Consider the following 26,741-nt stretch of genomic DNA (forward strand, 5'->3'; position numbering starts at 1 on the left):
TCTCTGCTCACAGAGCCTGGGGTCAACTCTTTTGAGCCTTGGCACCCAACGACAGGGTGGCAATGCCTTTCCAGGGTCTAGAATAAGCCCTTTCCGCCCCGCCCCAATGACATGCCCCAACTCCTGGAACCTGGAGTCCACACCTTGAGTCGCAAAGACGCCCTCCGCCTGCTGTAATGATGATCCACATCCCGGCTCAGACAGTGTGCTGGCCTTCAAAGTGGGGGGTGGGAGGGGTGTTGGAGGGGTCAGAGAACGAGGTAAAAACAGAATGCATGCCCAGAACCGTGTTTTATTAATCTCTGACCAGCAGAGTGGGCATAGTAAACAGCACTGGACCAATACTGTGCCATCTTGTCTGAGATGTTGAAAATCAGGATCACAAGCTCACCCGCAACTGCAGGTTCACCTCTTCCTGAAATCTCTCTCTTCTCCAACACCGGATGCCCACTGAGAGGTCAGAAGTTTGCAGCAAGAACTTCCTGCCAGCCTGTAGCTGCTGCCTCGGCCCCTCCCTCCCTCCCCCTGAAGCCCACGCTGACCTGCAGACCCCGCCTTGTGGACTCTCAACACTGCAAGCTGCCTGTCCAGGCCAACGTTGACCCAGAGCATCCTGCCCCTCGAGTGGGCGCAGGGGTGCTCAGTCCAGTGCAAGTATCCCAGTGCTCAGCCGCACCTTCGTTCTACACCGACAGGGACCAACACATCAACTTTTGGCTGCAATTCCCAGAGAGCTTGGGATCCTGCCTGTCTCCGTGTAGAGTCACAGCCCATGACCCTTTTGCTCCCTCTCACGACATCACACTCATCCCTTCCTGGGAAACCATTTTAATTAGTTTACACAGGCGGCAAAGAGGGAGATATGGAAGCTGGGCCAGCTGGGCTGTCTTTAGAAACTGCCAGGTCTCCGTCTTGGCTCTGAGCAGAATTAGCAGCAATTCTAAGAAGCCCCAGGCCTCCAACAGCAAAGCCAGAGAAAAGTCACCCCCAGAAAGCCAACAGGGGAGGTGGGAAGCTGTGAGTGCTCAGCGTCCTGCAGACGAGGGAGGTGGATGAGGGAAGTGTGGACTCACACGGGGCTCTCAGAGGCTCCATCCAGCAAGGCCTCCGGCCAGGGCTGTGTTTAAAGCTGGGTTAGGCAGAGATGGGAGCCACAGAGAGGAGATGAAAGGTCTGGTTGGCAAGCCCCAGGGGAAGGGCAAAGGCACTGGGGCAGATACAGCCGCGGACAATGGCCAGCTCAGGCAGGGCCTCTGCAATGCCCACAGCAAACAAGTCCATCCACACAGCTCAGGGGCCTTGGCCTCTTCAGGGCCCCTGTCTCAGCCAAGCGCAAAGGCATCTCCCAGGCCAGAAATCAGAGCCAAAGCACCAGCCCTGTCCCACAGCAGCTTGCAGATGTGGGGCTGGGTCAGCATGGGGACCAGGCCATCCTCAGCTCAGTGGCAGTTCTGACAGCTGGGGTGGCAAGGAGACCCATTCACCCGGCAGCGGCAGCCCCCGCTGGTGTCTCCCGGGCCCTAGAGGATGAGCGGGGAGAGGAGAAAAGGTCAGGACAGTGAAGACAGCGGGCCCCTCCCCCTCCGCCATGCACTCCATCACACCCCCAAAGCACAGACTCCCACCCTGGGCCTTGGGTCAGGCACACCCCCCTGCTAAGATGACCCTCTCAGCCCCAGCTACCGGATGGAGGCAGCCATTAAGGCCTTTCTGGGCGGCCTTTCTGGGCTCCCGTAGCAGCCTCAATTCTGTGGTCTGGCTACCCACCCTTAGACCTGGAGCCAGACAGGACTTGATGGATTTTTGCATATTCGGGGTGGGTCAGCACACTGGCAGCATGAGAGTGTGTTCCTTCAGCCTCCACCTGTCTCACTGTCTGCCTGTATGGATAACGCCGAGCCCCAATTCCAGGAACGCTCCTCCCAACGCCAGCCACCATGAGCCACCATGCGCGGGCTCACCATGTGACAGAGGCACCGCGCTAAGCACTGCTCTTGCATTTTTTCATTTGATTCTGACAATAAACCTGAGGCCCAGCTATCATCTGCACTTCACAGACGAAGAAACTGTGACTCAGAGAAGGGAGTAACAGCCTAACCACATGGTCAATGTGTGCCAGAGCCAGGGACCCACCCCTCTGCCTCTGACTCCCACCCGCACCCTTGGTCGCTGTCCTCTAGGGCTGGGCTGGACCAACATTTCTGTAAAGGGCAAGACAGTTCCCTGAGTTTCTGCCGGCCAGTCGGTCTCTGCCTTTGTAGTGCCAAAGCAGCCACAGACAGTATGCAAACGAACGAGCGGGGCTCCCACAAAACCTTACTTATGGACACTAAAATTCGGCTTTCGTATACTTTTTACATGTCATGAAATATTCTTCTTTTGATATGTTCGACCACTTTAAAAGATGTAAAAAACATTCTTAGATCATGAGCTACACAAATGCAGGCAGTGGGGTTAGAACTGGCCCATGGGCTGACCTGTCCAATCTCTACTCTCAGGCACTCTCCCACAGCACCCCTGAGACCTCGGCTCCCTGGGGACTCACCCCGGGGCCCCAGCGAGGACCCTTGGTGACCCAGCAGATCTCGGCGTGGCAGACAGTGCAGCGGATCCAGTCACAGCCGTCCTTCTTCTGCACCACGATCTGGCACTGTGGGCAGTGCATGGCCTCGCCCTGCTGCAGCATGGCCTGCAGCAGAGCAGGTGCTGACCTTAGGCCCAGCCCCGCTCCCGGCCCCCGCCCCACCGCAGAGAGAAACCGGCCACCCACCCCCCGAGTCGCAGAATCACTCTCCCATGATGCTCCACCCAGGCCCGGCTGCATGCGGCCTCCTCTCCCATGCGTCTGCAGTCTCCTCTCTCCACCCGGACACTCCCTGCTGCTCGCCACTCGTCCTGAGCCCCATCTCTGGATGGGAGTGATGCCAGCAGGAGCTCAAGCCTCCAGGGCTGGATGAACCACAGTCCTTTCAGAGAAGTCCCCATCCCTCCCCAAAACTCAAATCCCCAGCCCTCAGCCTTGACCCAGCCTCACCCTCAGCATCTCCGTCGTCTGCCAGGCAGCCACGTCGTTCTGAGCCCGCAGGGCCAGGTCGTCTTGGTACTCCTTGCAGTTCATCTGCTCGTGGATGGCCTGCAGCAGGATGAGGGGCTCGAGGTGAGAAAGTTCCCCAGGGAGTTAGAGAGGTGAGGGCCGGAGCAGGCATCCACATAAGCACTTAATGCTTCTACGTGGTGTCAGTGACAGAGGCATCCTTTGTAAACCACACACCCTGAGGCCAGGGAGGTGAAGCCAGGGTCAGCACATATGATAGTAATCATATATACCTATTCATTTTAAGTCCTGACAGGCACAGAAATCCCTAAACCGCAGCCCCTCATCACCGGCTGTGTTCTGCCCTGGCTGTAGGCCTAATGCTCCGAGAGTGAGCTTGCAGGGCTGCGAGCAGGCTCAGCCCTGCCTACTCGCCCAAGACCAGTCTCTACTGTGGTCACCTGTTGAGAGGATGAGGGTCAGGCAGGGCTCAGTTCAGGACAGGAGTTGACACTCGGTCTGGGGCTAGGGCTGGGGTTGGTCTGTGACGGATCGGGGTTCATCAGAGGCCAGGATCGGGGCTCGGTCTGGGGCCAGGATTATTCAGAGGCTCAGTCCGGATTCAGGGCTCAGTCTAAGGCTTAGGCTCAGATCAGGGCCCAAGCCAAGCCTGGCCACTGACACACAGCTCTAAGTCATTGCAACCAGGTCAGTATCCCAGCTCCCTTCCCAGGAGAACAAACTCAGAATGGCAGTGAGCTCCTGTCAAGGACCAGAGTGACTGGGCAGTGTGGGTCCCTGTCCCCACCTTGCAAAGCAGGCAGTTGATGTGGAAACACACAGGGCAGGTGAACTCGTTGACGTCATCCTCAAAGAAGCACCATCCTTTGCAGTCCGGGGTCTTGCAGTGGTAGCTGAAGGCACTGCGGTTTTCCGCAATGGAGATGCCCAGGTCCAGAAATCGCTGGTAATCCTCAGGGCTCAGGAGCTGCCAGCAGACCACAACCTTGGTGCTCTGGGTTCAGAACACCTGACAATGTGCCCTCCTGGCCACCAAATATCCCTCAGGAAGCCCCCAACCCATAAAGTCCAACATAGCAGTGTTAAAAACTCCATTCAAAAAGTGGGTTAAGGGAATTCCCTGGCAGTCCAGTGGTTAGGACTCTGTGCTTCCACTGCATGGGGTGTGGGTTAGATCCTGCAAGCCGAATGGCTCAGCCAAAAAAAAAAAAGTAGGCTAAAAGTTCTGGAGATGGATGATTGCACAGCAATGTGGCTACACCTAATGCCACAGAACTGTATACTTAAAAAATGGTTAAATGGTAAATGTTATATATATTTTACCACAATCTTTTAAAAAGGGGAAAAAGTGGACAGAAACAATAACAAGCAATTCCAGGAAGATGTGGTTAAACTAGCATCCTGGTACATAGCACTCTGAGAAAGCCACGTGGCAATAATGTTTCAACCATCCCAAACTTTTCTGACCCTTTGAGACTTATTCTACTTCTACAAGTTTATCCTAAGAAAATAATACATAAGAAGGAAGAGACACCATGCAAAATGTTCCCTGAAGCATTCCTTACAAACTGGAAGGAACTATTAATAATAATTAATATTAATAATTATTGATATTAATTATTAATAATTCCAGAAACTGGAATTATTGAGAGAGGAGAACTAAACAGGATGTATGCCATAGAGATTTATAATAATCTTTAGAAAGGTTTTGTAGCAAAAGCTGTTGTCCCTACACTGGTTACAATGAGGTAAAAATCATGCCTATGTTCTATATCTTCACTGAGTGGTAGTCGTAAGAGTTACATTTGTCAAAACTCATCTAACTGCATGCTTACAACGGACAAATTTTATTGTGTGCAAGGTATACCTTAATAGTTAATTTAAAAAGAAAAAAAACCATGTCTATCCAGAGACACCAAAGGAAACAGGAGAAAATGCCATCAGAGATTTTCCGGGATGGCAGAGTCGGTGCGTGATTTTCCTCTTTGATTTCTGTTCTGGTTCTTGTGGTTTAGGCATGTTTTTTGTAAAACAACCTCCACTGCATTACTCTGCTGATCCCTGCCCCTTCCTCTTTCTCTGCCACACTTGACTATTCTCTGAGGCTTCGGTCAACGTCCAGGGGCTCCAGGGAAGCATGAGCCCTGCAGCTCCTTGGCATGAACTCTGGCCCCATCACAATGCCCCTTGGAAGAGGTGGGTTTTATAGGGAAAGCCTCTGGGCAGCGACTGTGGGTGCCAGGACATATGGAATGATCTATGTCTTGGGGCCTCTCCAGGCAAGAGTAAGGAAGCCAGAGCTGCCCTTCTCAGCTGCCCCACAAACAACAGTTAAAAATGGGGCTTCTCTTAGTGTAAAGGCTGGGAGTTCCCAAAGGCCCACCCCTTCTGTCTGCCCTCTTTCCCCTGAGGCAGAACCCCTTAGGTGCCAGGAAATACTCGGTAAAGTTTAGGGGGTTCTGAGAAGCAGCATCGTAGGAAATAGGCAGAAGTGATGTGGAGAAACAGGGTCTTGTATATGCAGTGATGGGGGTCTCTCATTTGGACCTCAGCCACCTTTAGCCCTGCCTCCATGTTGGCCTGGGAATTCCAAGATGCCCAATTCTGGGAAGGCCATTCCCCAGCAGTTTAAAAACCAATGATCAAGTCCAACAGTCCACTTAACAGATGGGTAAATGGAGGCACAGAGAAGGGAGAGCACTTGTTCAAGATGACCAGCAGTCAGGGGCATAACTCGATAATAATAACATTAATAATAATAGAAAACACACACATGCAGACACATACAGCCCTGTGAAAGGTTGTTGGAGGAGTGGCCCCTATTTGTTCATGTCTCCCCAACTCCACACCCTTGGGTGGTTTCCTCCCACACAAACTCTGGGCTTAAGCATGTGACCTGCTTTGGCCAAAGGGACAGGAGCAAGTGAGCAGCCTTGGAAAGCGCTCCTGCACTGGCTGCTCTTGGATCCTTGAGACACCAGCACATGAGCAGGCCCTGGCCAGCCTGGGGTGGATGAGACCAAAGTGGAAAGAGGCCCTGTCATCCCAGCCATCACAGATAAGACCATCACACCAGTCCAGCTAAGCCCAGTTGAGCTCTGCCAGGCCCAACCTGGACCAGATGAATCATCCAGCTAAGTCCAACCCAAATCACTAACTTACAGATTCATAAGCTAAATAAATGGTGGCTGTTTTGAGTCTGGAGTAATCTGTTACACAGCAGAAACTAACTGATACAAGGGCTAACTGATACCACGTATCAAGCACTACTCCAAATTCTTTACATGTGTCTTCCACTATAATCTTCACAACCCTTGAAATAGAAACTAAGTCTCTGACCCCAACCAAGATGAGAAAACCGAGGCACAGAGAGGCTGTGTATCTGACCTGAGGTCACCAGGCCATCTGGCCCCAGAATTCCCCCCTGCTAACTGCTCTGCTGTCTTTTCTTCATAAGGGTGTTTTCTTTACTATTTCCCCTAGTTCCTGTCCTGCCCACCCCTTGGGCTTCCAGCATCCCACACAGAAAAGGCTCTTGATAAATGACTGGCGCCTGAGACTGGGACTCTCAAACCAGTTCCCACCTGCCAGCTCAGAGCCCAGTTCCCTGGGACAGGGGGTGTGCCCCTTCCTCCCCCAGGCCTTACCGCCCGGATCTCCCTCTCCAGCAGCTTGCCCGAGCATGAGTAGGTGTTGTCAATGAAGGGGCAGGCAACCTCGGCCTCCTGGCTGTTGCGGATGGTGCCCTGTAGACACTCCCTGGGAGAGGTATGAAAGGGTGGGGAGGTTAGGGCTCATCTGAACCCCATCCCCCAGGACTCCAGCCCCCAGAACTCCAGCCCTCACATGGTGAGGCCTGACCCCAGGTGGGCTTCTCCTCAATACCTCCCTTCCTTCCGATCCCTCCCACCAACCCATCACTTCTGTCCCCCCCACTGCCACCCTTATCACTCTGGCCCAGGTCCCATCACCTCACCTGCATGACTGCAGGAGCCTCCTCACTGGGCTCCCTGGGTCTACCATGTCCCTCCCCACAGCCTCCCATCCCATCCCACCCAGAGCAAACCTGAGAGCCCCGGTGACTCACCCTCCCTAATACCTCTCTGTCCCCATCCCCTAACCCCCTCCATCCCTCTGCTCCAGCTACACTGACCCCTTGCTGCCACAGGCAGGCCAGGCACATACCCACTTTGGACGCCCTGGTCTGCTCAAGTGCAGCCTCCCTAGGAGCTTCCCAGACCTCTTATAGGGCTGAGCCTCTGTTACTTTTATCATAATCCACTGGTCCTTAGCATTTGGCACAATTTACAATTATATCAGTGATTATTTGATTAACATCGGCCTGCCCACAGGAATGTAAGCTTCAGGAGGCAGAAAATGAGCTTTTTTGTTCACTCCTGGATCCCCAGGCCTAGCCCAGTCCCTGGCACCCAGGGAAGCTCATCAAATGTGTGCTGTGAAGAAGGACACGTTCTCCACAGCCCAGGGCCAGGTGTGGAGCCTCAGAGGGCAGACTGTCCACCAGCGAGGGTCAGGGCGGGGTTGGCACGGGCTGCCAGGCCAGAACCCAGGCCTTACATGGGCCTGGCGGTTGTGTGGAAGGTCGCATGCTCTGGCGACAGAATGCCTGAGCTGTGTGGCCTCGAGCAAGTTGCTGGACTCTCTGTACCTCACATTCCTCCTCTGCAAAAAGGGGAGAGAGTGCCTACCTCGCAGGTTTCTGTGGGCGTCCAAGGAGATGTAAGAGCACTGCGCCCCACCCCCTTTCAGCCATGGGTACTGCGCAGTCGTGAGGAACTACATCGCTGGGGGTGGGGTCAGGGCCGCACCTGCAGAAGGTGTGCAGACACTCACGCAGCACCACGGCCTCGCCGGGCGCCAGCACCGAGTAGCATACGGGACACTCGGTAGGCTCGGTGTTCAGCACCAGGCTCCGCTGATCCAGTTGCACGTGCTGTAGGTAGTTCCCCTCCTGCTGCTGCTGCTTCCGCTGGGCACACGGGGGTGGGGCCGCGGGGCGGGTCAGGGTCTCAGGGGCGGGCCAGAAAGGCGCAGGACCAGGGGATGGGTCAAACCTGACGGCCGTGGTGGGGGCGGGGGGGTAGTGCGAAGCAGAATCCTGCAGTGGGGGTGGGACTGGGCAGGCTGAGGTTAGGCGCAGGCGATGCTGGGAAGGGAGGGGCCGGGAGCAGGGCGGGGCGGGAGGCGAGGAAACAGGGGGTGGGGTGGGGGTGGGGCAGGAGGCGGGCCAGGCACTGGCAGGTTAAGGCTGCAACCTGGTGTCAAGCCAGGGAGCGATGGCGTTTGTAAAGGAAGGGGCCAGGGTCTGAGCGGGGAGTCAGGAGTAGCAGGGCTCCCATCTCTGCCAAGAAGCGGGGCAGGGCTAGGGCCAGGGAGGCAAAGGCAGAGCCGGGTCGAGGCCACAGAACAGGTCAGGGGTATGGGAGGTGGTGATAAAGCGAGGGAGCTGAGCAAGGCGGGAGAGAGAACAGGGTCCGGGCCAAGGCTGTAGATGGGACCAGCAGTGAGGTCATGGCCGGGGTGGGACAAGGGCAGACTGGGTCCAAGTGGGGGATGGGAGCATCCGATCAGAATGGGCGAACGCTCAGGGTTAGGTATCTGTGTAATCAATGCGTGTGTAACATGATGGGGGTGGGACTCTGGGAGGAGCAGGACGGAGGGCTGGGTCAACCTCCCAGGGAGCGGTGAAGGGCTAGGTCCAAGATCCTAGGAAGTCTGGGTGGGCCACAGCCAGGGAGGAAGGCGAGGTCAGGAATAGTAGGATTCAGAATGAGGTCAGGGCTGAGTGGAGCAAGAGCGAGGTCACAGGCGGACAGAGGGGCGGCGGATGGGGGAGTGGTCGGGGTCTCAGCTAGGATGTTGGGGTCAGAGCCCGGTACTCTCGTGTGCACACTGAGTGTTAAGTCAAAGCCAGGGGCAGCGCCACAGCCCACTGTGGGGGGGGGGGGGCGGGGCAGATAAGCTTGGATGTGCATCACAGCCGGGGAGCAGGGTCTTAGCGACAGGATGAGCTCAGGGAGAGGCCGGTCACAGTCAAGTGCGGGGTCACCACCAGTGGTGTGATCAGGAGGGGCAGCAACAGGGGGAGGAGCGGCAATGTGGAGGTGCCTCCCTTCCTGGCCTATGCCTCCCCCGTCCAGTCTGCAGGTGTCTGTCCGCGGTCCGCGCCCACCTGCTGGTACTGGCGCAGCGCCTCCTCCTCACCGGCCAGACGCGCTCGCTCCTCCTCGTCCGGCTGGTACGAGGCGGGGACCTGGTAGGCCTCGGGCCGCGCCCGGCAGCACATCTCGCAGCCGGGCCGCGTGGGCTTGTTGATGAACGTGCAGCCAGGGCACTGCCAGCCCACCTGGGGGCAGAGGGGCGGTGAGCGCGGGGAGACGAGACGGCAGGTCAGGGGCGCAGGGGCGCGCACTGGGCAGCTTACCGGCGGGGGCTCTGGCGCGGCGTCGTTCTGCCCCCGCCCCGGCTCCTGGGGGCCCCCAGGCTTTGGAGGGACTGGCTCCAGGGGGCCCCGTGGCTGCAGCGTGAGGTCCTTGAAGCCCAGATCTGGGGAGGAGGGTTCAGGGGATCCCTGCAGCCCATTTCGTCCACACCCTGGGCCAGCCAGGAACCCTGGGCTCTGCACTGACCACCCCCCTACCCTGCCCCCTTCTATCTCTCTCCTTCCGGAGGAGTCTCCAGCTCGGTGGTCCTGCCGGGTGGGTCCAGACCTGGCCGAGTGTCCTGGCTCCCAGGTGTCAGAGCCCCTCCTCCACCCACGACTGCTCCTGGGGCCTCCCAGCTTAAAAACCCTGTTTGAAAACTGATCTCCTGTGCTCCTAAGTGAAGCACCTAGAGGGTCGAACAACACTTCTGAGGTAGTCCTGCCAAAATACTGAATCTGAATCCATTCATGAGGGCACATGGGACAGAAAAACAAAAAACAAAACTGGCCTGGACTCTTCAAACAACAGGAGAGCCAAGGGAAGACAGGAGACCAAAGATTGGAAAAGACTGTGAGACACAGAGGCCAAGGGCCAGGTCTTTCACTATAAAGGACATTAGGGAGACAACTGGTAAAATTTGAGCAAGATCTGTCCATTAGATCAATGGACCGTATCAATGTTAATTTCCTAAGTTTGATAGGTGTATGTAGTGAGAAAATGAGCCTTTTTTTTCTTTAAAGGAAATACACACAAGTATTTGGGGGAAAGGGACAACGTGTCTGCAACTTACTCTCATAACAGTTCCAAAAAGTTACTTATGCATAAATAAATACTGAGAGAATGATAAACAAAACAAATATAGTCAAATGTTAATATCTGGGGAATCCACATGAAAAGCACATGGGAATTCGTTATACGATTCTTTATACAATTTTGCAACTTTTCTGTAGGTCTGAAATATTTCAGAAGAAGAAGTAAAAAATTTAGAATAAAAACTAGCTATTATCATATCCAATTTACAGATTTAGAAAACTGAAGAGCAGAGATGAGAAGAGACTTGCCTGAGGTCACACAGCTGATAAATGCCAGGGTGGGGACTGAACTCAGCCCCTCTCCCCTAGACCAGCTGTTCTCTAAATGGTTCCCCAAATGGCTCCTTCCTGCGGTGTCCTTTGTCCTCTCTTGCCCACTACGGATAAGGTCTTCCAGGCCTGTTCCTGACGAAAGCCCCTGGGCTCTGCTCCCTGCTCCCTCTCCCCTACAACCTCAGGAGAGTGCATGCCGCCCTGGAGCAGAGCCTCACCCTCCAGCATCCGCAGCTGCCGCTCCCGCTGCAGCTCCTGAGGGTTGAGTGAGGTGTTGCAGGCTGACAGCAGATAGAGGTAGGCACTGGCCCCGTTCCGCCGCACCCCGTGGGAGTGCAGGGTCTCCTGGTCCCGGGCCAAGCGCTGCCCAATCACCCACTGCTGCAGGGTTGGCGGAAAGCCATAGTCCAGGAACACCTGGCAGGGAGGATGCAGAGGGAGTGTGGGGGGGGAGGCGCAGAGTAGAGAGAGACAGGGCAAAAGGGGGACCTCCGCCCTGACGCGTCTTGCTTTTGCCCCCTCACTCACCATGTCCTTGAGGGAGGCCACCGTCATGTCAGGCCGCACCGTGAGCCAGATAGTGGCCGTGTGCAACTGCGCATCCTCCACGCTCACCCACAGCCTGCGGGAGGGCAAGGGGCCTCAGGACCAACCCCAGCACCAGCCAGCTCCTGGATTCCCACTCCCCTGTGATTCCTGTGTCAGAACTCGCTGCTTAGGCCCCTGCAATGGCTCCACATGGCTCTCAGAATAAAATCCAAACTCACTGTGGCATGGCAAGGGCCTCCATGCTCTGGCCCCTCCCAAGCTCTCCAACCTCTTCTATTATTGGCTATTATTGGCTCCTTAGCCAAACCACAACAGTTATTAACTGTATGCCAAGACTCTTCAAAGCACTTAACATGTATTAACTCATGTAATCCTCTCAGTGAACACATGAGGCAGGTACTGTTGTCACCCCTATTTTAGAGATAAAAACAGGAGGCACAGATAGGTTACAGTGGCTCTGCCAAGTAAAAACTTAATAACTGTTAGAGGCAGGATTTCAACCCAAACAGTATTATTCCACAGAAAGCAGTTTTAAACACCAACCTTCTCAAAGATGCTCAAACTTTTTTGGAAGACCAAAAGCATGAAAAGGGAGGGCTAAGACAAAAAAAACAGAACTGATCCCAGGACACAGAAAAATTAGGGTGTAGAACAGTTAACAGGAAAGCCCACTTAGAACCTCCAGAGTGATTTGGGAAAACGCCACATCCTTAAAGCAAGAACAGCAAGAAACAATCAGAAAATGAGGAAGAATTCCTGTGAATGTAACAGTGACTCCTTACTATCCTAACCTTCAGGTCAAACTACAAGTTCACAAGGAGAATGAGAGATATTAAATTACACCATGAGGAGGCAATTCATAAACTCAGAATGTGGGAGAATTCTGGAGGTCAAAGACCAGGTTTCTTAAAAAAAAATTAATGGCACTAAAAATAGAGAAAGTGAATAAAAGAGACCCAGACAACATTAAGAAATGCTATTTGATCTCGTTTGGCTCCTGACTGGAACAAACCAACTATAACAAACACTAAGGAGGGAGTTACAAGTGGTCAGGACTCTGGGGACCCAGGTTTAATCCCTGGTTGGGGAACTAAGATCCTGCAAGCCATGTGGTATGGCCAAAAAAAAAAAACACTAACAAGATAATCAAGGAAAGTTGAATATAAATACAGTATTAGGGAATTTTAAGTAATTATTGTTAATTTTTTAGGTGTAATAATGGTATTGAGGGTTTTTTTAAGTCATTTTTTAAAGACATATCAAATTACTTATGAATGAACTAAAATCTGAGACTTGCTTTAAAAATACTCCAGAAAATACCTCAAAATTCCTCAGGATAATGATTTTCAACACCCAGCCAACTATCAGGGAAATAAGAAACTTTTAGACATGTATAGACGCCAAAAGTTTACCATCCACCTCTCCACATGAAAAGTTTTTGAAATACAAGAAAAAAAAAAAGAATAGCTGAGTCTGATGCAGGAGAATGGAAGAAAAGTAAAAGGAAATTTAAAGAAGGACGAGATCTTAACCTTCAAGACATTCTTCTTCAAGCAACAGGGGTTTTGAAACATGAAAGTGCATAAAGTTTCAACTGCACTACTTATTCTACACTGAGTAATATTTCCATAATCAAAATACTATAAATGCTATTTTAGTGGGTTTACATTTTTAGAATCAACCTAGAGGCAAAGCATAGAAGCCTGAATTTTACTTAGGAAACAAAATCTAAAAGCTATAACCTTAACACCAATAACAGAAAAATACAGTTGGAACCCTTATATCTAATGCCATCAGGATCAGTGGTGATCAGTTAGTCAGAAAAATCGTTAAAGCAGAGAACTGCAAAAACAGCTGCAGACTTTAACAATTTTACCTTACAGGATACAAATGCACATTCAATGGCCAATCTCTAAGTAAAAGGCCAATGGCTTTTCTTGAGTACAAATCTGCTACTGGAGTTCCCCATGATTTTTTCTTTTTGTATGAACCACACGCATTATACATGGTCTATGACTTCCAGTATCAGCTTCTTTAAAGTGGAGCAAAAACTTACACTCTCAAAGCATCTGAGTACAGAGCCCTTCTGGATTTTTACCATATTTTTTACAACTGTCCCACCCTAAAATGATAACAGGTATTTTTGGTGCCTCACCTCTATCTTGTCTTTCTAAAGCAATCAACTTAGTTTTCATAGACACAATTCTCTTTTAGCACTCATGTTTTATAGATTGATGTAACAGCTAATTAAATTATGCTGTGGCAGTAACAAGTATAACTGATATAAACAAGCTGTGTGTAGTGGTATGGTTTTTCGTTGTTGTTGTTTTGTGTGTGTGGTACGCGGGCCCCTTTCACTGTTGTGGCCTCTCCCGTTGCGGAGCACACGCCTGTGCGCCACAGCTACTAAGCCTGTGCTCTAGAGCCCACAAGCCACGACTACTGAGCCCTTGTGCCGCAACTACTGAAGCCCAAGTGCCTAGAGCCCGTGCTCCGCAACAAGAGAAGCCACCGCAATGAGAAGCCTGCGTACCACAAAGAGAAACCCGCGCACCGCAATTAAGCCCACGCACCGCAACGAAGAGCAGCCCCCGCTCACCGCAACTAGAGAAAGCCTGTGTGCAGCAACGAAGACCCAATGCAACTAAAAATAAATTAATTAATTAAAAAAAAATAATGCTGTGATAACTAGATATTCACAAGCAAAAAAAATGAAGTTGGACCTCACACCATATACTAAAATTAACTCAAAAGGGATCAAAGACTTAAATGTAAGAGCTATAACTATAAACCTCTTAAAAAAATAAATAGGGATACACCTTTATGACCACGTATGAGGCACTGGTTTCTTAGATGACGTCAAAAGCGCAAACAACAAAAGAAAACAGATAAACAGTCCTTCGTCAAAATTAAAAACTTGTGCTTCAAAGGACACTATCAATACAGTGAAAAGACAACCCACAGAATGGGAAATGAAAATATGTGTCCATTGTATACATATACACCACATTTTCTTTATTCATTCATGGTTACTTAGGTTGTTTCCATGTACAGTATAGATACACAATGGAATATTATTCAGCCATAAAAAGAAGGAAATCCTTCCCTTTGCAACAACATGGACCTTGAGGTCATTATGCTAAGTGAAATAAGTCAGACAAAGAAAGACAAATACTGTATGATCTCACTTATATGTGGAATTAAAAAAAAACAATGTCAGAGAAAAAGAATAGACTGGTTGGCAGGGAGGGGGGTGAAGGTGGTCAAAAGGTACAACTTCCTGTTTTAAGATAAATAAGTTCTGGGGAAGTGATGTACAGCATGGTGACCATAGTTAACAATACTGTATCATACATTTGAAAATTGCTAAGAGAGTAAATCTTAAGTGTTGTCATCACAAGAAAAAATAATTTATCACTATGTGAGGCAATGGATGTTAACTAAACTTACTGTGGTAATCATTCCACAATACATACATATATTAAATCATCATGTCATACACCTAAAATGGTTCTGAGGCTCAATTTCCAACCTGTGGAAGGGGGAGGAGGGGGAAGGCTTCCCACACACCACTAAGCAATTTTCAGATACCAGCAGGGCTCGATTCTGGCACTCTACCCAGAGACAGCGTCAGCTTCCACAGGTTGAGGGCTAAGTCCTACAAGACTGCCCCACCACTTCACACACCAACTGAAAGCCCAAGCTGTCACCTGTTCTCTGACTGACTGGTTATAGGTTAGGGATTCCAACGACCTCCTCCTTGGGTTTGATTATTTTGCTAGAGCAGCTCACAGAACTCAGAGAAATATTTACTTTCTATATTACTGGTTTATTATAAAAGCCTATAACAGCCAGATAGAAGAGATGCATAGGCAAGGTATGTGAGAAGGGGTGCAATTCTCTCCAAATCTCCAACCTGGAAGCTCTTCGAACCCTTTTTGAGTGTTTATGGAGGCTTCAATACATGGGCATGATTGATTAATCCATTGGCCACTGATGATCGATTCAACCTCCAGCCCTTTTCCTCTCCCCCGAGATCAGGGTGATGGGACTGAAGGTTCCAATCCTCTAATCACAGGATTGGTTCCTCTGATGACCAGCCCCCATCCTTAGGTGATCTAGGGGCAGTCCAAGAGTCACCTCACTAACATAACAAAAGGCACCTTTATCATCCTCATCACTTAAGAAATTCCAAGTGTTTTAGGAGTTCTGTACCAAGAACAGGAAGAAGACAAATATATATTTCTTATTATAAAAGTCACAATACCTTTAACTATATATGTCAATTATATCTCAATAAAACTGGAGAGGGCTTCCCTGGTGATGCAGTGGTTAAGAATCCGCCTGCCAACGCAAGGGACACGGGTTCGAGCCCTGGTCCAGAAAAATCCCACATGCCACAGAGCAACTAAGCCTGTGCGCCACAACTACTGAGCCTGAGCTCTACAGCCTTCGAGCCACAACTACTGAAGTCTGCGTGCCTAGAGCCCATGCTCCGCAACACAAGAAGCCACCGCAATGAGAAGACCAGGTACAGCAACGAAGACCCAACACAGCCATAAAAAACTGGGGAAAAAATATGTCCATATAAAAACTTGGACACAAATGTTCATAGCAGCGTTGTACACGTTAGCCGAAAAAGTAGAAACCACCCAGATGTCCATCAACTGATTAATAAAGAAAATATGGTATATCCATACAATGGATTATTATTCAGTCATAAAGAGGAATGAAGTTTTGATACGTGCTACAACATGGATGAATCTAGAAAACATGATGCTAAGTGAAAGAAGCCAGACACAAAAGGTTATATAGTGTATGACTCCACTTATATGAAATTTCCAGAATAGGCAAATTGCTAGAGATAGAAATTAGTGTTTGCCTAAGGTTGGGGGGATTGGGGAAAAAAAGGTAGGGAGATAAGGAGTGACTATTAGCAGGTATGGGGTTTTGGGACTTCCCTGGTGGCCAGTGGTTGAGACTCCAAGCTTCCACTGCAAGGGGCATGGGTTCAAGGGGCACAGAGCAGCCAAAACAATTAAAAAAAAAAAAGAGTACGGATACAGGGTTTCTTAAAAAATGTCCTAGAATTGGTTACAGTGATGGTTGCACAACTGTGAATATACTAAAAGCCTTGAACTATAAACTTTAAATTGGTGAACTGTTTAAATTGTTGAATATGGTCTGTCAATTATATCTCAGTAAAACAAAATCAAATGGGATCCACCATTGAAAATTAGAAACTGTAAAACTATTGTCTTACTACACAGCAGGAAAAAAGCAGGAAAAAACAATGTTTATTGAGTGATTACCATGTGCCAGGCACTGTGCTAATAAGCATTTCAGCTTCAAGTTTAAGCCTCCTGGGGCAGACTAACAGTATGCATTAACCCTTGCCTTGAATTCTAGTGCAATACCTGGCTGTATTTCACAGCCTCCCTTCAAGCTGAGTGTGGCTGTGAGAATAAGTTCTGGCCTTGGGAGTTAAATGCAAGAAGTGTGTGCAACTTTCTGAGCTCTGTTCTTAAGAGGAGAGTGGGAGGGGGTGCCCTTCTTCCCTTCTTCCTTCCTGCTGACAAGAATGCTGATGCAATGGCTGGAACTGGAACAGCCATTTTGGACCATAAGGTGAACCTCAGAATGGAGGCCATGAATTGGCATAACAAGACAAAAGCATGAGTCTCTGAGGACTGCAGGGAGCAGAGCCTCCACATCTGGACTGTGTGCCATCAAACTTGTTGATACCACTGTTAATATGTCTCTTTCTGTTATATGAGACCTAACACCCTAATACACTTCCTAACAATTCTAAGAACAGCTACTGATATTGCCCCATTTTTTATTTTTATTTATTTTTTTTTGCGGTATGCGGGCCTCTCACTGTTGTTTTGTGGCCTCTCCCGTTGTGGAGCACAGGCTCCGGATGCACAGGCTCAGCGGCCACGGCTCACGGGCCCAGCTGCTCCACGGCATGTGGGATCTTCCCGGACCAGGGCACGAACCCGTGTTCCCTGCATCGGCAGGCGGACTCTCAACCACTGCGCCACCAGGGAAGCCCTGCCCCATTTTTTAAATGAAAAAAACAAACTCTGAGAGGTGAAGTGACCTGCCCTAGATCTCAGAGTTGATTTGTAACAGAGCTGGGGTTTGAAGCTAGGTCTCCTGACACCAGAACCTGCCATTAAGAATAACTTAACGGGCTATATCGCAGCCCACTGGGGCTCAGGAAGCCCTAAGTCCCTGGTCAGCTACGTACTCCTCACCTGATATCCTGTGTCAGGGAGACCTCAGGCTTCAGTTGCACGTTCAGGGGCACCCGTTGCTCTGCCAGCCATATGGCACACTGCATAGCCACCTGTTCATCCCCGCCAGCCACTGCTCGGGTGAGTCTCTGGGCCACCTCCTCAGCTGAAATCCACAGGTGGAAGCAGGTTAGCACACGGTTTATTTTTCAGGAGCTGGGGTTAAGGGGGTGAGGAAGGAGGTGATCCTTTGTACCTGCTGCTTCCTCTCTGTCTTCCTGGTGAACTCCTACATATCTTTCAGCACCCAGCTTAAAAGTCCCTTTTCTCTGGGAGGCCTTCTCTGTCACTCCCCACTCCCACTCCCCACTCCCTCTCCCTGCTCATTTGGTTCTGTTTTCCCTTCATACTCCCAGGTCCCCCCATACTTCCGCTCATTTATACAACAAACATTTACTGAATTCTTACTGTGTGCCAATCACTGTCTCAGAAATTGGTCTTCAACAGTGAATAAGATAAACAGGGTCCCTCTTCTCATGGACCTCCCAGCCCAGTAAGAAGACAATTAACAAATTTAACAAAAGAAAAAGATTCAGATTGTGATCCACGCTGCCAAGGAAATGAACAGGGTAAGAAAATCAGGAAAGCCTCTAGGAGGAGGTGACATTGAAGCTGAGAAGTGAAGGAGAAGTTGGGTATGTCAAGACCTGGTTAGGCAAAAGTGTTCCAGGTACAGAGAAAGGGAAAGGGAAAGGCCTTGGGCAAGAAATGGCTGGATTAGAACAGAAACCTGTGGGGCTCCAAGCAGAATGACCAAGGGGCCCAATGGGGGAAGGCAGAGGTCAGCGAAGCCAGCAGGCCTGTGGGCTACCCAACTGCCCTGGGCTTTATTCTAAGAACAAGGAGCACAGGAGGGTATGTGAGCAGGTTGGTGACATGACCTTACTTAAGTTCTCCCACGCTGGGTGGAAGGGGCCAGGGGGAAGGCAACGACCCTTGAAGTCGGCTCCCTCACCAGCCTGGGTGGTCTCCTGTGTCCTCTGGGAGCTCCCTACACCCTTCCCAGGAGAGCTGGCCCACTGAGGCCTCAGGGGCATCAAATAAATGAATGACAAGAGACCCCTGGAAGAAACCAGGCCCCAAGGGAGGAAACTGAGGGGCAGATGGGTAGAGGGACGACAGGGTTAATGCCTCTCCCCCCTCCCCACCCCCGAAGTTTCTCAGTCGCCTCCAGGCTGTGCCCACCTTTCTTGATCTTCTCGTCCATCTGGCGTGCTTGTGCCCATCCCCCAGGCAGGGGCTGCAGCTCCGGGGAAATGCCACCTCCCGGTCACTTGCTAGAGGACGGGCGACCACGAGCAACTCAGTCCAGGCCGGTGACCTCTGGCGCGGCCCAAGCCTTCTTTGTGCCTCGGTGTCCCCGGTGGTAGTCGGGTAGCATCACACTACCCGAGGACCGGGGATGGGGCCTGGGGTAGGGAACGGGCCGGGACCCCGCGTGGGAGGTGAAAGGGGGCACCAAGGCAAGCCCGCAAAGGGCAACAGAGGAAACGGGACAGGCCTGGCTGCGGGGAGGGACGACGCACAGCCGCGGCGCTGGGAGTCCCCGAGGAAGGCCTCCCCTTTTCCCTGCTGGGGAAAAGCGTCCTCCGGGGCGCTGGATTTCAGCCCAACTCCTCCCCGGCAGAGCGGCCCCTGTCAGTCAGGAGACGGAGGGGAGCAGCCTCCATGGAAAAGAAAGTGAAAGTGGCGGCCCCGGAAGTGGGGCGGAAGAGTCTCGCGGGATCCGGGTCTCCCGGCCGTTCCGGCGACCCGGCAGCGGCCCCTGCTCCGGATCTCGGCGGTCCGGGGCGCTCTGTCCCGCAGTCCGAGGCGTTCCCACCCCTCCCCCGGCCGGACCCGGACTCCTAGACCCTCACTCACCCGAGCAGCTTAGCCAGCAGCGCCGCGGGAGGGGTGGGGGAGTGGGCGGGGCCGGGAGGGGCGGGGAGCGACGTGGAGACCGCCCCTGCTCAGTCCAGCTGCCAGGACTGCGGCGGGCAGGCCGGTCCTTGCTCCTTTTGCAGAAGAAATAGAGGCTCTGTTTGTTTCTGATCTGTCCGAGGCCACGCAGCCGGATTTAAATCCAGGCCGGACGGCCTCAGGAACCCACCCTTAGCCAGCCGGACGCTGCCTCTCGGCGGTCACTCTCCACCGTTTGATTGGGCTACTAATGAAGTTTATTTTCTCCGGGCACAGGCTGGAAGCCCTTTGCATCCTCCAGTCTTCCCACCCCTGAACTTTTCTCCCACCCCTCATCCCATAGATCAACAGATCCTATGGGCTCGGCCTGCACGATAGTTCCAGAATCTGTCACCTCTCACCTCCTCCACAACCCATCCCAATCCACTTCCATCCTTTCTCCTCCGGCGTACTGCACCAGCCTCCTCATTGGGCTCCTGGCTTCCCCTTTTGGTCACCACAGTCCATTTTCCACCCAGCTGCCAGAGGGCCCGGTTAGAATCAAGCCATGCCACTCCTCAAAACACTCCCAATAGCTCCCATCTCACTCAAAATAAAAGCTGAGTTCCCCCCAAGGCCTGCAACTGCCGCCGCTCCTTCTCTGAATACTATCCTCTTGGCTCACTCCACTCAAGACCCATTGGCCTCCAGATCCTGGAACAAGGCAGACACACTCCCACCTCAGGGCCTTTGCACTTGCCATAGCCCAAATGTCTTCATAGATTGCTCTCGCCCTTTAATTTGGGCTTTAGCCAAAAGTCTTCCCTGTCCACTCTATCTGAAATTTCACACACACGCACCTAAATCTAGCATTTTATATTCTCCTTCCTGGCTTCATTTTTTCCCAAAGCATGTATTACTATCTAACAGCATATTTTACTTCTTTATCTTGGTTATCTTTTGGCTGTTTCCCTCTTCCAGAGGGTGGGGACTTTTGTGTGTTTTGCTCATTGCTGTGTTCCTGGTGTCTAGAACAGTTTCGAACACGTAATAGTTGCCCATGGATTACGTTAAATGAATGAAGGAATCTCAGACTTTCATCTGGGATCAATTTCTTTTTGCCTGAAATATATCCTATAAGGCAGAGGCTCTCAGCCTGAGCTGTATGTTTGAATCACCTGGGGAACTTTTAAAAATCCTATGCCCAGGTCACATCTCAGATCAATTGATTCAGAATATCTGGGGTGGGTCCCCAGGTATCAGGAGTTTTTAAGCTCTTTGGTGAGTTCTCTTTGGTGAGAACTGTTGTATTAGAAGTCCCTGTAGGGTGAGTCTTCTCGTGACAAACTTTCTTGGTTTTTGTTTGAAAAATCTTTATTTAGACCTCACTCTTGAGAGACGTTTTTGCTGGGTATAGAATTCTAGCTGGCATTTCAGCACCTTAAAGACAGCATTCCATTGTCTTCTGGCTTCCATTGTTGCTGTTAAAACATCTTCACCTGTCAATCTAACTGCTGTTCTTTCTTTAAATAGCTTTATTGAGAAATAATTTATATACTATAAGATCCACCCATTTAAAGTGTACAATTTAATAGTTTTTAGTACAGAGTTGTACAACTATCACCATGATCTAATTTTAGAACATTTTAAAAAAATATTTATTTTTATTTATTTGGCTGCGTCGAGTCTTAGTTGCGGCATGCGGGATCTTTGTTGCAGCATGCGGGATCTTTCGTTGCGGCGCACGGGCTCTTTGTTGCGGCACGTGGGCTCTCTAGTTTTGGCATGCAGGCTTAGTAGTTTCGGCACATGGGCTTTCTAGTTGTGGCGCACGGGCTCTAGAGCGTGTGAGCTTAGTTGCCCTGCGGCATGTGGGATCTTAATTCCCCGAACAGGGGGTTGAACCCACTTCCCTTGCATTGGAAAGCAGATTCTTAACCACGGGACCACCAGGGAAGTCCCGAATTTTATAACATTTTTACCACCCCCCAAAGAAACCCTGTACCCATAGCAGACACTATCTCCTACTCTCTAACCCCCTCTGCACTAGTCTACTTTTGGTCTCTATAGATTTTCCTATTCTGGACACTTTATGTAAATTTAGTCTTACAATATGTGGTTCTTTGTGATTGATTTCTTCCATTTGCATAATGTTTTTGAGGTTCATCCATGTTGTACTGTTGTTCTCTTGAAAGTAATCTCTCTGGTTTTTTTCCCTCTGACTGCTTTTAAGATTTTTTTCTTTGTCTTTTCACATTTTCACTATGATGTGTCTGTAAAAATTTATGGAGTCTCTTGCCTCTGTGATTAATGTCAGCTTTCTATCTCACTAGTTCCCTCTTTAGCCACATCTAATCTGTGGTTTAACCCATCTGTTGAATTTTTTATTTTGGTTATTGTATTTTTCATTTTAGAAGTTCTTTTAGGTTTTCAAATCCACTTTGTTACTTGATATAGTTTCCTATACTTTGGCCATAGTTTCAAACTTGTTATATATTTATTTAAGCACATTAAACATTTCTGTTTTATAATGTCTATCTGATAGTATTGCTGTCTGAACTCTGAGTGTCTGTTTCTGCTGGTTTTCACTCCTATTGCCTTGTTTTCTTCTTCTGAGCCTGCCGTTTTATAATGGTCACGTTCACCTGAGCCCTGAATTCACCAGCACAGATTTGTACTGGAGGCAGATACGTTCTTTCAGTGTTCTGGTCTTAGCCTTCATCCTTCAAGGGCAGAGCTGGCATTCACTTTGGACATTTTTCATCCCAGTGGGTAGACTCTGTAGTCATTCAAACCTGGGTTCAGTCCCATAGTTACACTATCTGTGTGGCCCTGGACAAAAGATTTCCCCTCTCTGGGCCTCAGTTTCTCCCTCTGTACAATGGTGATCATCATTGTCCCTCCCTCATAGGGCTGTTTTTAGGATCTGTATCAGTTATTGGTTATTGATACATAGCAAATTACCCCAAAACTTAGCATCTTAAAACAATATAAACATATAGATCTCACAGAGTTTCTATGGGTTAGGAATTCAGGAACAGTTTCTTAGGTAGTTTTTGGCTCAAGATCTCTCAGAGGTTGTAGTTAAGATGTTGGCTGGGGCTTCAGTTATCTGAAGGCCTGACTGAGGCTGGAGGATTGATGTTCAAGAAAGCCCACTCATAGGCCTGGTTGGTGCTGGTTATTTGCAGAATGTGTAAGTTCCTTACCACATGTATGTCTCCATAGGGTACTTGAGTGTCCTAGCAACATGGCAGCCGGCTTTTCCCAGAACAGATGATCCAGAAGAATAAGGCAGAAGCCATAATATATTTTACGGCCTGTACTTAAAGTCATACTCGTTTATTTTCACAGTTTCCTATTAGTTACACTGTCAGCCCAGCTCAGGGTAGGAGGGAACTATATACAAGGGCATGGATACCAGGTGTTGCAGATCATCGAGGGCCATCTGGCTATCATGTATCAAATGAGATAGTGCATATAAAGCACTTAGAACCATGCCTGGCATGTAGTATGTGCCCGTAAACATTAACCATCCCTAATAAGTGTCCTGGCTCTGCTCTAGGCATGTAGGATCTACACAGCAACCACTTGCATTTACAAACATTTATTGAGCAGCTGTGTGTGCCAGGCACTGTTCTTGGAGCCAGGGAGACAGTTGTAAACAAAGCGTATCCTTGGACTTATGAAACTCACGCAAACAAATGATAGAGAATGTCCTGCCAGGTGGTGCTAAGTGCTGTGCAGAGCCACAAAGCCACGTGAGGGGAGAGAGAACAAGGAGGGAAAGAGGGCTACATGTCTCTCCCCAGGATGCTGGTACAACTTAGGTGGTGGCTGAGATTTTGACCTGATAAAGCCCCCCACATCTGTGAACCCATCCTAGCATCATAGGCAGGTAGAATTTATGCCCTCTTTACACCCATTTGCAAACAAACCAGAGAGGCGCTAACATGAGCTCTCTGAGTCCCCAGGGAGGCAGGATTTCTCCAAACACAGAGGTTCTCCAACTCGGATGCTCAGCAGCACCACCCAGGGTGATTGTTAAGATTCAGAACCCCAAGTGTTCTAACTCACTAGGTCTGGGCAGTGTCCAGGGATCTGCCTTTTAAACAAGCACCCTAGGGGACTGACTGACCACCTCTGAGAACCCTGTTCTTCGGGCTTCCGCGTGTAGGGGAGGGCATGCCCGCTCTGAAGAGTCTCTGGGTCCAGCCTCAAGGGAAGGGCAGGGCTTAACCACACAAAAGGAAGGGAACAGTCTGAGGCCCAGAGACACCGAGCAGTTGGCCCAGGGATCTACTACCTGCAGGTTCGGTTCTAGGTACACTGTAGTCAACTTACTTGATCAAGTATACATCGTGTAGTCTATTGAAGAAAAAAAAAAGGCCACATATTATATTCAGGTCCTCCCACTGAGAGGGAGAATTAATTTCCCCACCTCCTGGATCTGTCCGTGGGACATGCCGATGTGACAGAAGCACGGCTTGGGCACTGGGATTTGTTCTTGTTGCTTTTTGAAACCCCAAGACCACCCCAGGAAGGAGCCAGCGCTGAGTCTGTTGGAGGCTGAGACCACGTAGAGCCGAGATGAGCCATCCTAGCCAAGGCTCCCTGGAGCCTGCCAATCGGCAGACAAGTGAGTGAAGCTGAGCTGTCCTGGTGAGCCACCCTTTGCCTGCAGCCGCGTGAGTGACCAGCTAAGCCCAGCCCAAACTGCTGACACAGACAGTCACGAACCACTATGTTTGGAGGTTTGTAATGCAGCAAAAACCGATACAGCCTAGTTACTGGGGAAGAGAATTTTCCTTCCTTCTCTTGTGGCAAGTTTTTCTTAGTCATGGTAATTAACATTAACTGCCCAACAGACAAACTGCAAATTGCAAAGACTTAACATAGGAAGCTTCATTTCTTGCTCAGTAAAATCCAGCGTGGATCTGGTGGTCCTCCTCTATCTTGTAGCTAAGGGAACGCATGGCCTCAAGTAGTTGTGGCAGGGAAAGACAGGGATTGAGGCCCATCAGCTTTCAGTTGCTTTAGCCCAGAAGTGACCACTCCTATGTCACTTCTACACACACACCATTGGTCAGAACTAGTCCTGTGACTGTAAGGGAGGCTAGGGCACGTAGGGGAGCATGGGACTTATTGGTGACGCTTGTCTTTGCCACAAAGAACATACCAGGTGTAATTAATTTCTTCATTTGTGTGGTTATCTGTTTAACATCTGTCTCCTCTGTTAGACTGAAGTCCATGAGGGCAGGGACCACGTTGCATCCGTCTTGCATAGGACCGGCTCTACCGTTGGTTGGCATTAGGAATAGTTGTTGAATTCCTAGGTGAATGAATAATCGGGCAGGCCACGGTGTGATATTTTGTGTTGAGTTCCCAATTGCATGTAAAATCCCCAATTAAATTTCTAACAGTCCCTCTCTCCCTGTAATATATAAAGTAATATATATGTATTATCTTTGATATTGTAAAACTCTCATACAGTGATCATTCAATGAATACAAATAGAACACGAAAGTCCCCACTAATTGCAGTCAGGGGTGTGGTTATGTGCATTGTACTGCTTGGCGAGAGTGGATGTGTATTTTTTTTTTTTTTGGATTTGCATTTTTATGTGACAGTTTTCTTGTGGCTGCCGCAGCGTGGCCTTGGCAAAAGTTCCTGCTTCAAGGCAAAACCAGGTGGGTTGTTCTCTCTGTTGTGTGGTTTTGGATGAATCTTTTGCTCTCTCTCAACCTCATTTTTCAGGAATTCATTGGCTGTCCAGTGGTCAGGCCTCCACGCTTTCACTGCCATGGGCCTGGATTCAATCCTTGGTCGGGGAACTAAGACCCCACAAGCCACGTGGTGTGGTCAAAATAAATAAATAGTAAACCTCATTTTTCTTATCTGTGAAATGACAAGAGCATCTGCCTCATGGAGTTGTCGTGAGGCGTAGATGAGTCTCTCCGTGTAATGTAGATAAAGACCTGCCACTTGGCAGCCCCCGTTTTCTATAAGCTGTCCCCCCTTGCCCTTGTTCCACAGGCACCAGGGAGAACACAGCTTGTGAGGGAGCTGGGGCAGGATCTATGGGAGGGTTTGGGGGAAGGGTGAAAGTTGGGGACTGCTCCATGAGACCCTAGACAGAGCTAGGCCCTGTTCTGGGTGATGCTGGGTGCACAGAGAGGAGGCTGACTTGTCCCTGTCTATATTAGTTAGCATTTGCTGTGTAACAAAACACCCTAAAACTTAATGGCTTAAAACAATGATCATTTTATTTAGCCCATGATCCTGTGGGTCAGTTGGGGAATTCTTCTGGTCTGGGTCAGCCTGACTGAACTCTGCATTTGTAGTCAGCTGGGGGGTCAACTGCTGGCTGGAGGATCTAGGATAGCTTCCTTCACCTGTCTGCAGTTAGCAGGCTATTGGCCGAGCTACCGCAGTTCTCTTCCTCGTGCTTTCTCCCGCTACCTCCTCCTTCTCAGAATTTGATTTTGTTCATTTATCACTACCCCACCCTCCCAACCCCCCACACGTAGCATGAGCCTCAGGGAGGCTGCTCCCACCTACAGCTGGAGAACTGGCATGATTAATTAACATAACTGCATTTCCCTTGCTGGTGATTGGCCAGGAGGTCACAGTGGCCCAGTTCTGGCCAAAACGTCTGTTAGGAGTGCTCCTGGGAAAGATTTCCCCATCCCATGGAAAAGCTAGAGAGAGAACAACTAACTCTGACTGAGGACTTGTTACGCCAGCCACAGTTTATTCGAAGTGCTTTAGCTAAAATAACCCATTTGATTCTCTTGAGTTAGGTATTATTATCCCTCATTTTACAGATTAAGAATCTGAGGTATAGAGTGATTCAGAAACTTGCCGAGCGTCAAACAGCTAGTGAGTGTTGGAGAAAGGATTTAATTCCAGGTAACCTGACTCCGGAGTACTGAGTTCTCAAGTACTACCACGCCACCCTCCTTCTTCCTCTGGTCATGGGTCTCTCTTATGTGACACCTGGGACTGCTGTAGCCATTGTACCAGCAGTTACCTGGGACAACAGAGCAAAGAGACAGAATGAGCCTAGGGAGCCAGGTCCTTGCTAACAGCTCTGAGAGCCGAATCAACCAGCGTGAAGCCCATTCCCTGCCTGTCGACCTCTTGCTTTGTGTGAAATACGTTTTCTTCTTTTCAAAGCCACTTTAACTCACGGTTTCAGTTACATGCAGCCAAAAAGTATCCTGAGACACCAAGACATCCAGAAGGAACACAGGGAATGAGGGAAGACCTACTGGGTCTTCTGTTCTCATGAACCACTCAAGCTGAGATTGACACACAAGGCCTCTGGCCTTTCACCCTGGGGCTGGTTTGGAGGCAGGGAAAACTCATAGGAGATGGGGAGGAGAAGATGGATGAAATAACCAGGAGAAAATGACCGTAC

General features: G+C 50.0%; 1 protein-coding gene across 2 annotated transcripts; it reads right to left on the reverse strand.

Annotated features, from left to right (window-relative positions):
* Positions 1 to 812: 812 nt before the first annotated feature.
* On the reverse strand, positions 813 to 19,114 carry RBCK1 (RANBP2-type and C3HC4-type zinc finger containing 1). 2 transcript variants are annotated; one of them, XM_065892200.1, is made up of 12 exons: positions 18,623 to 19,114; positions 17,399 to 17,543; positions 11,115 to 11,208; positions 10,805 to 11,003; positions 9,501 to 9,622; positions 9,249 to 9,422; positions 7,885 to 8,045; positions 6,703 to 6,814; positions 3,843 to 4,022; positions 3,035 to 3,133; positions 2,546 to 2,689; positions 813 to 1,520 (listed from the first exon to the last, which is right to left on the reverse strand). In XM_065892200.1, exons 1-12 carry the CDS (start codon positions 18,642 to 18,644, stop codon positions 1,440 to 1,442), a joined length of 1,533 nt encoding a protein of 510 aa, XP_065748272.1. In that variant the 5' UTR covers positions 18,645 to 19,114; the 3' UTR covers positions 813 to 1,439. The 2 variants fall into 2 exon arrangements, with proteins under 2 accessions (XP_065748272.1, XP_065748273.1); XM_065892201.1 differs by lacking the exon at positions 17,399 to 17,543 and having other exon boundaries at positions 1,440 to 1,520; positions 18,623 to 18,663.
* Between the last annotated feature and the right edge of the window lie 7,627 nt (positions 19,115 to 26,741).

The sequence above is a fragment of the Phocoena phocoena genome, chromosome 15 (assembly GCF_963924675.1).
Source record: "Phocoena phocoena chromosome 15, mPhoPho1.1, whole genome shotgun sequence".
Taxonomy (NCBI): domain Eukaryota; kingdom Metazoa; phylum Chordata; class Mammalia; order Artiodactyla; family Phocoenidae; genus Phocoena; species Phocoena phocoena.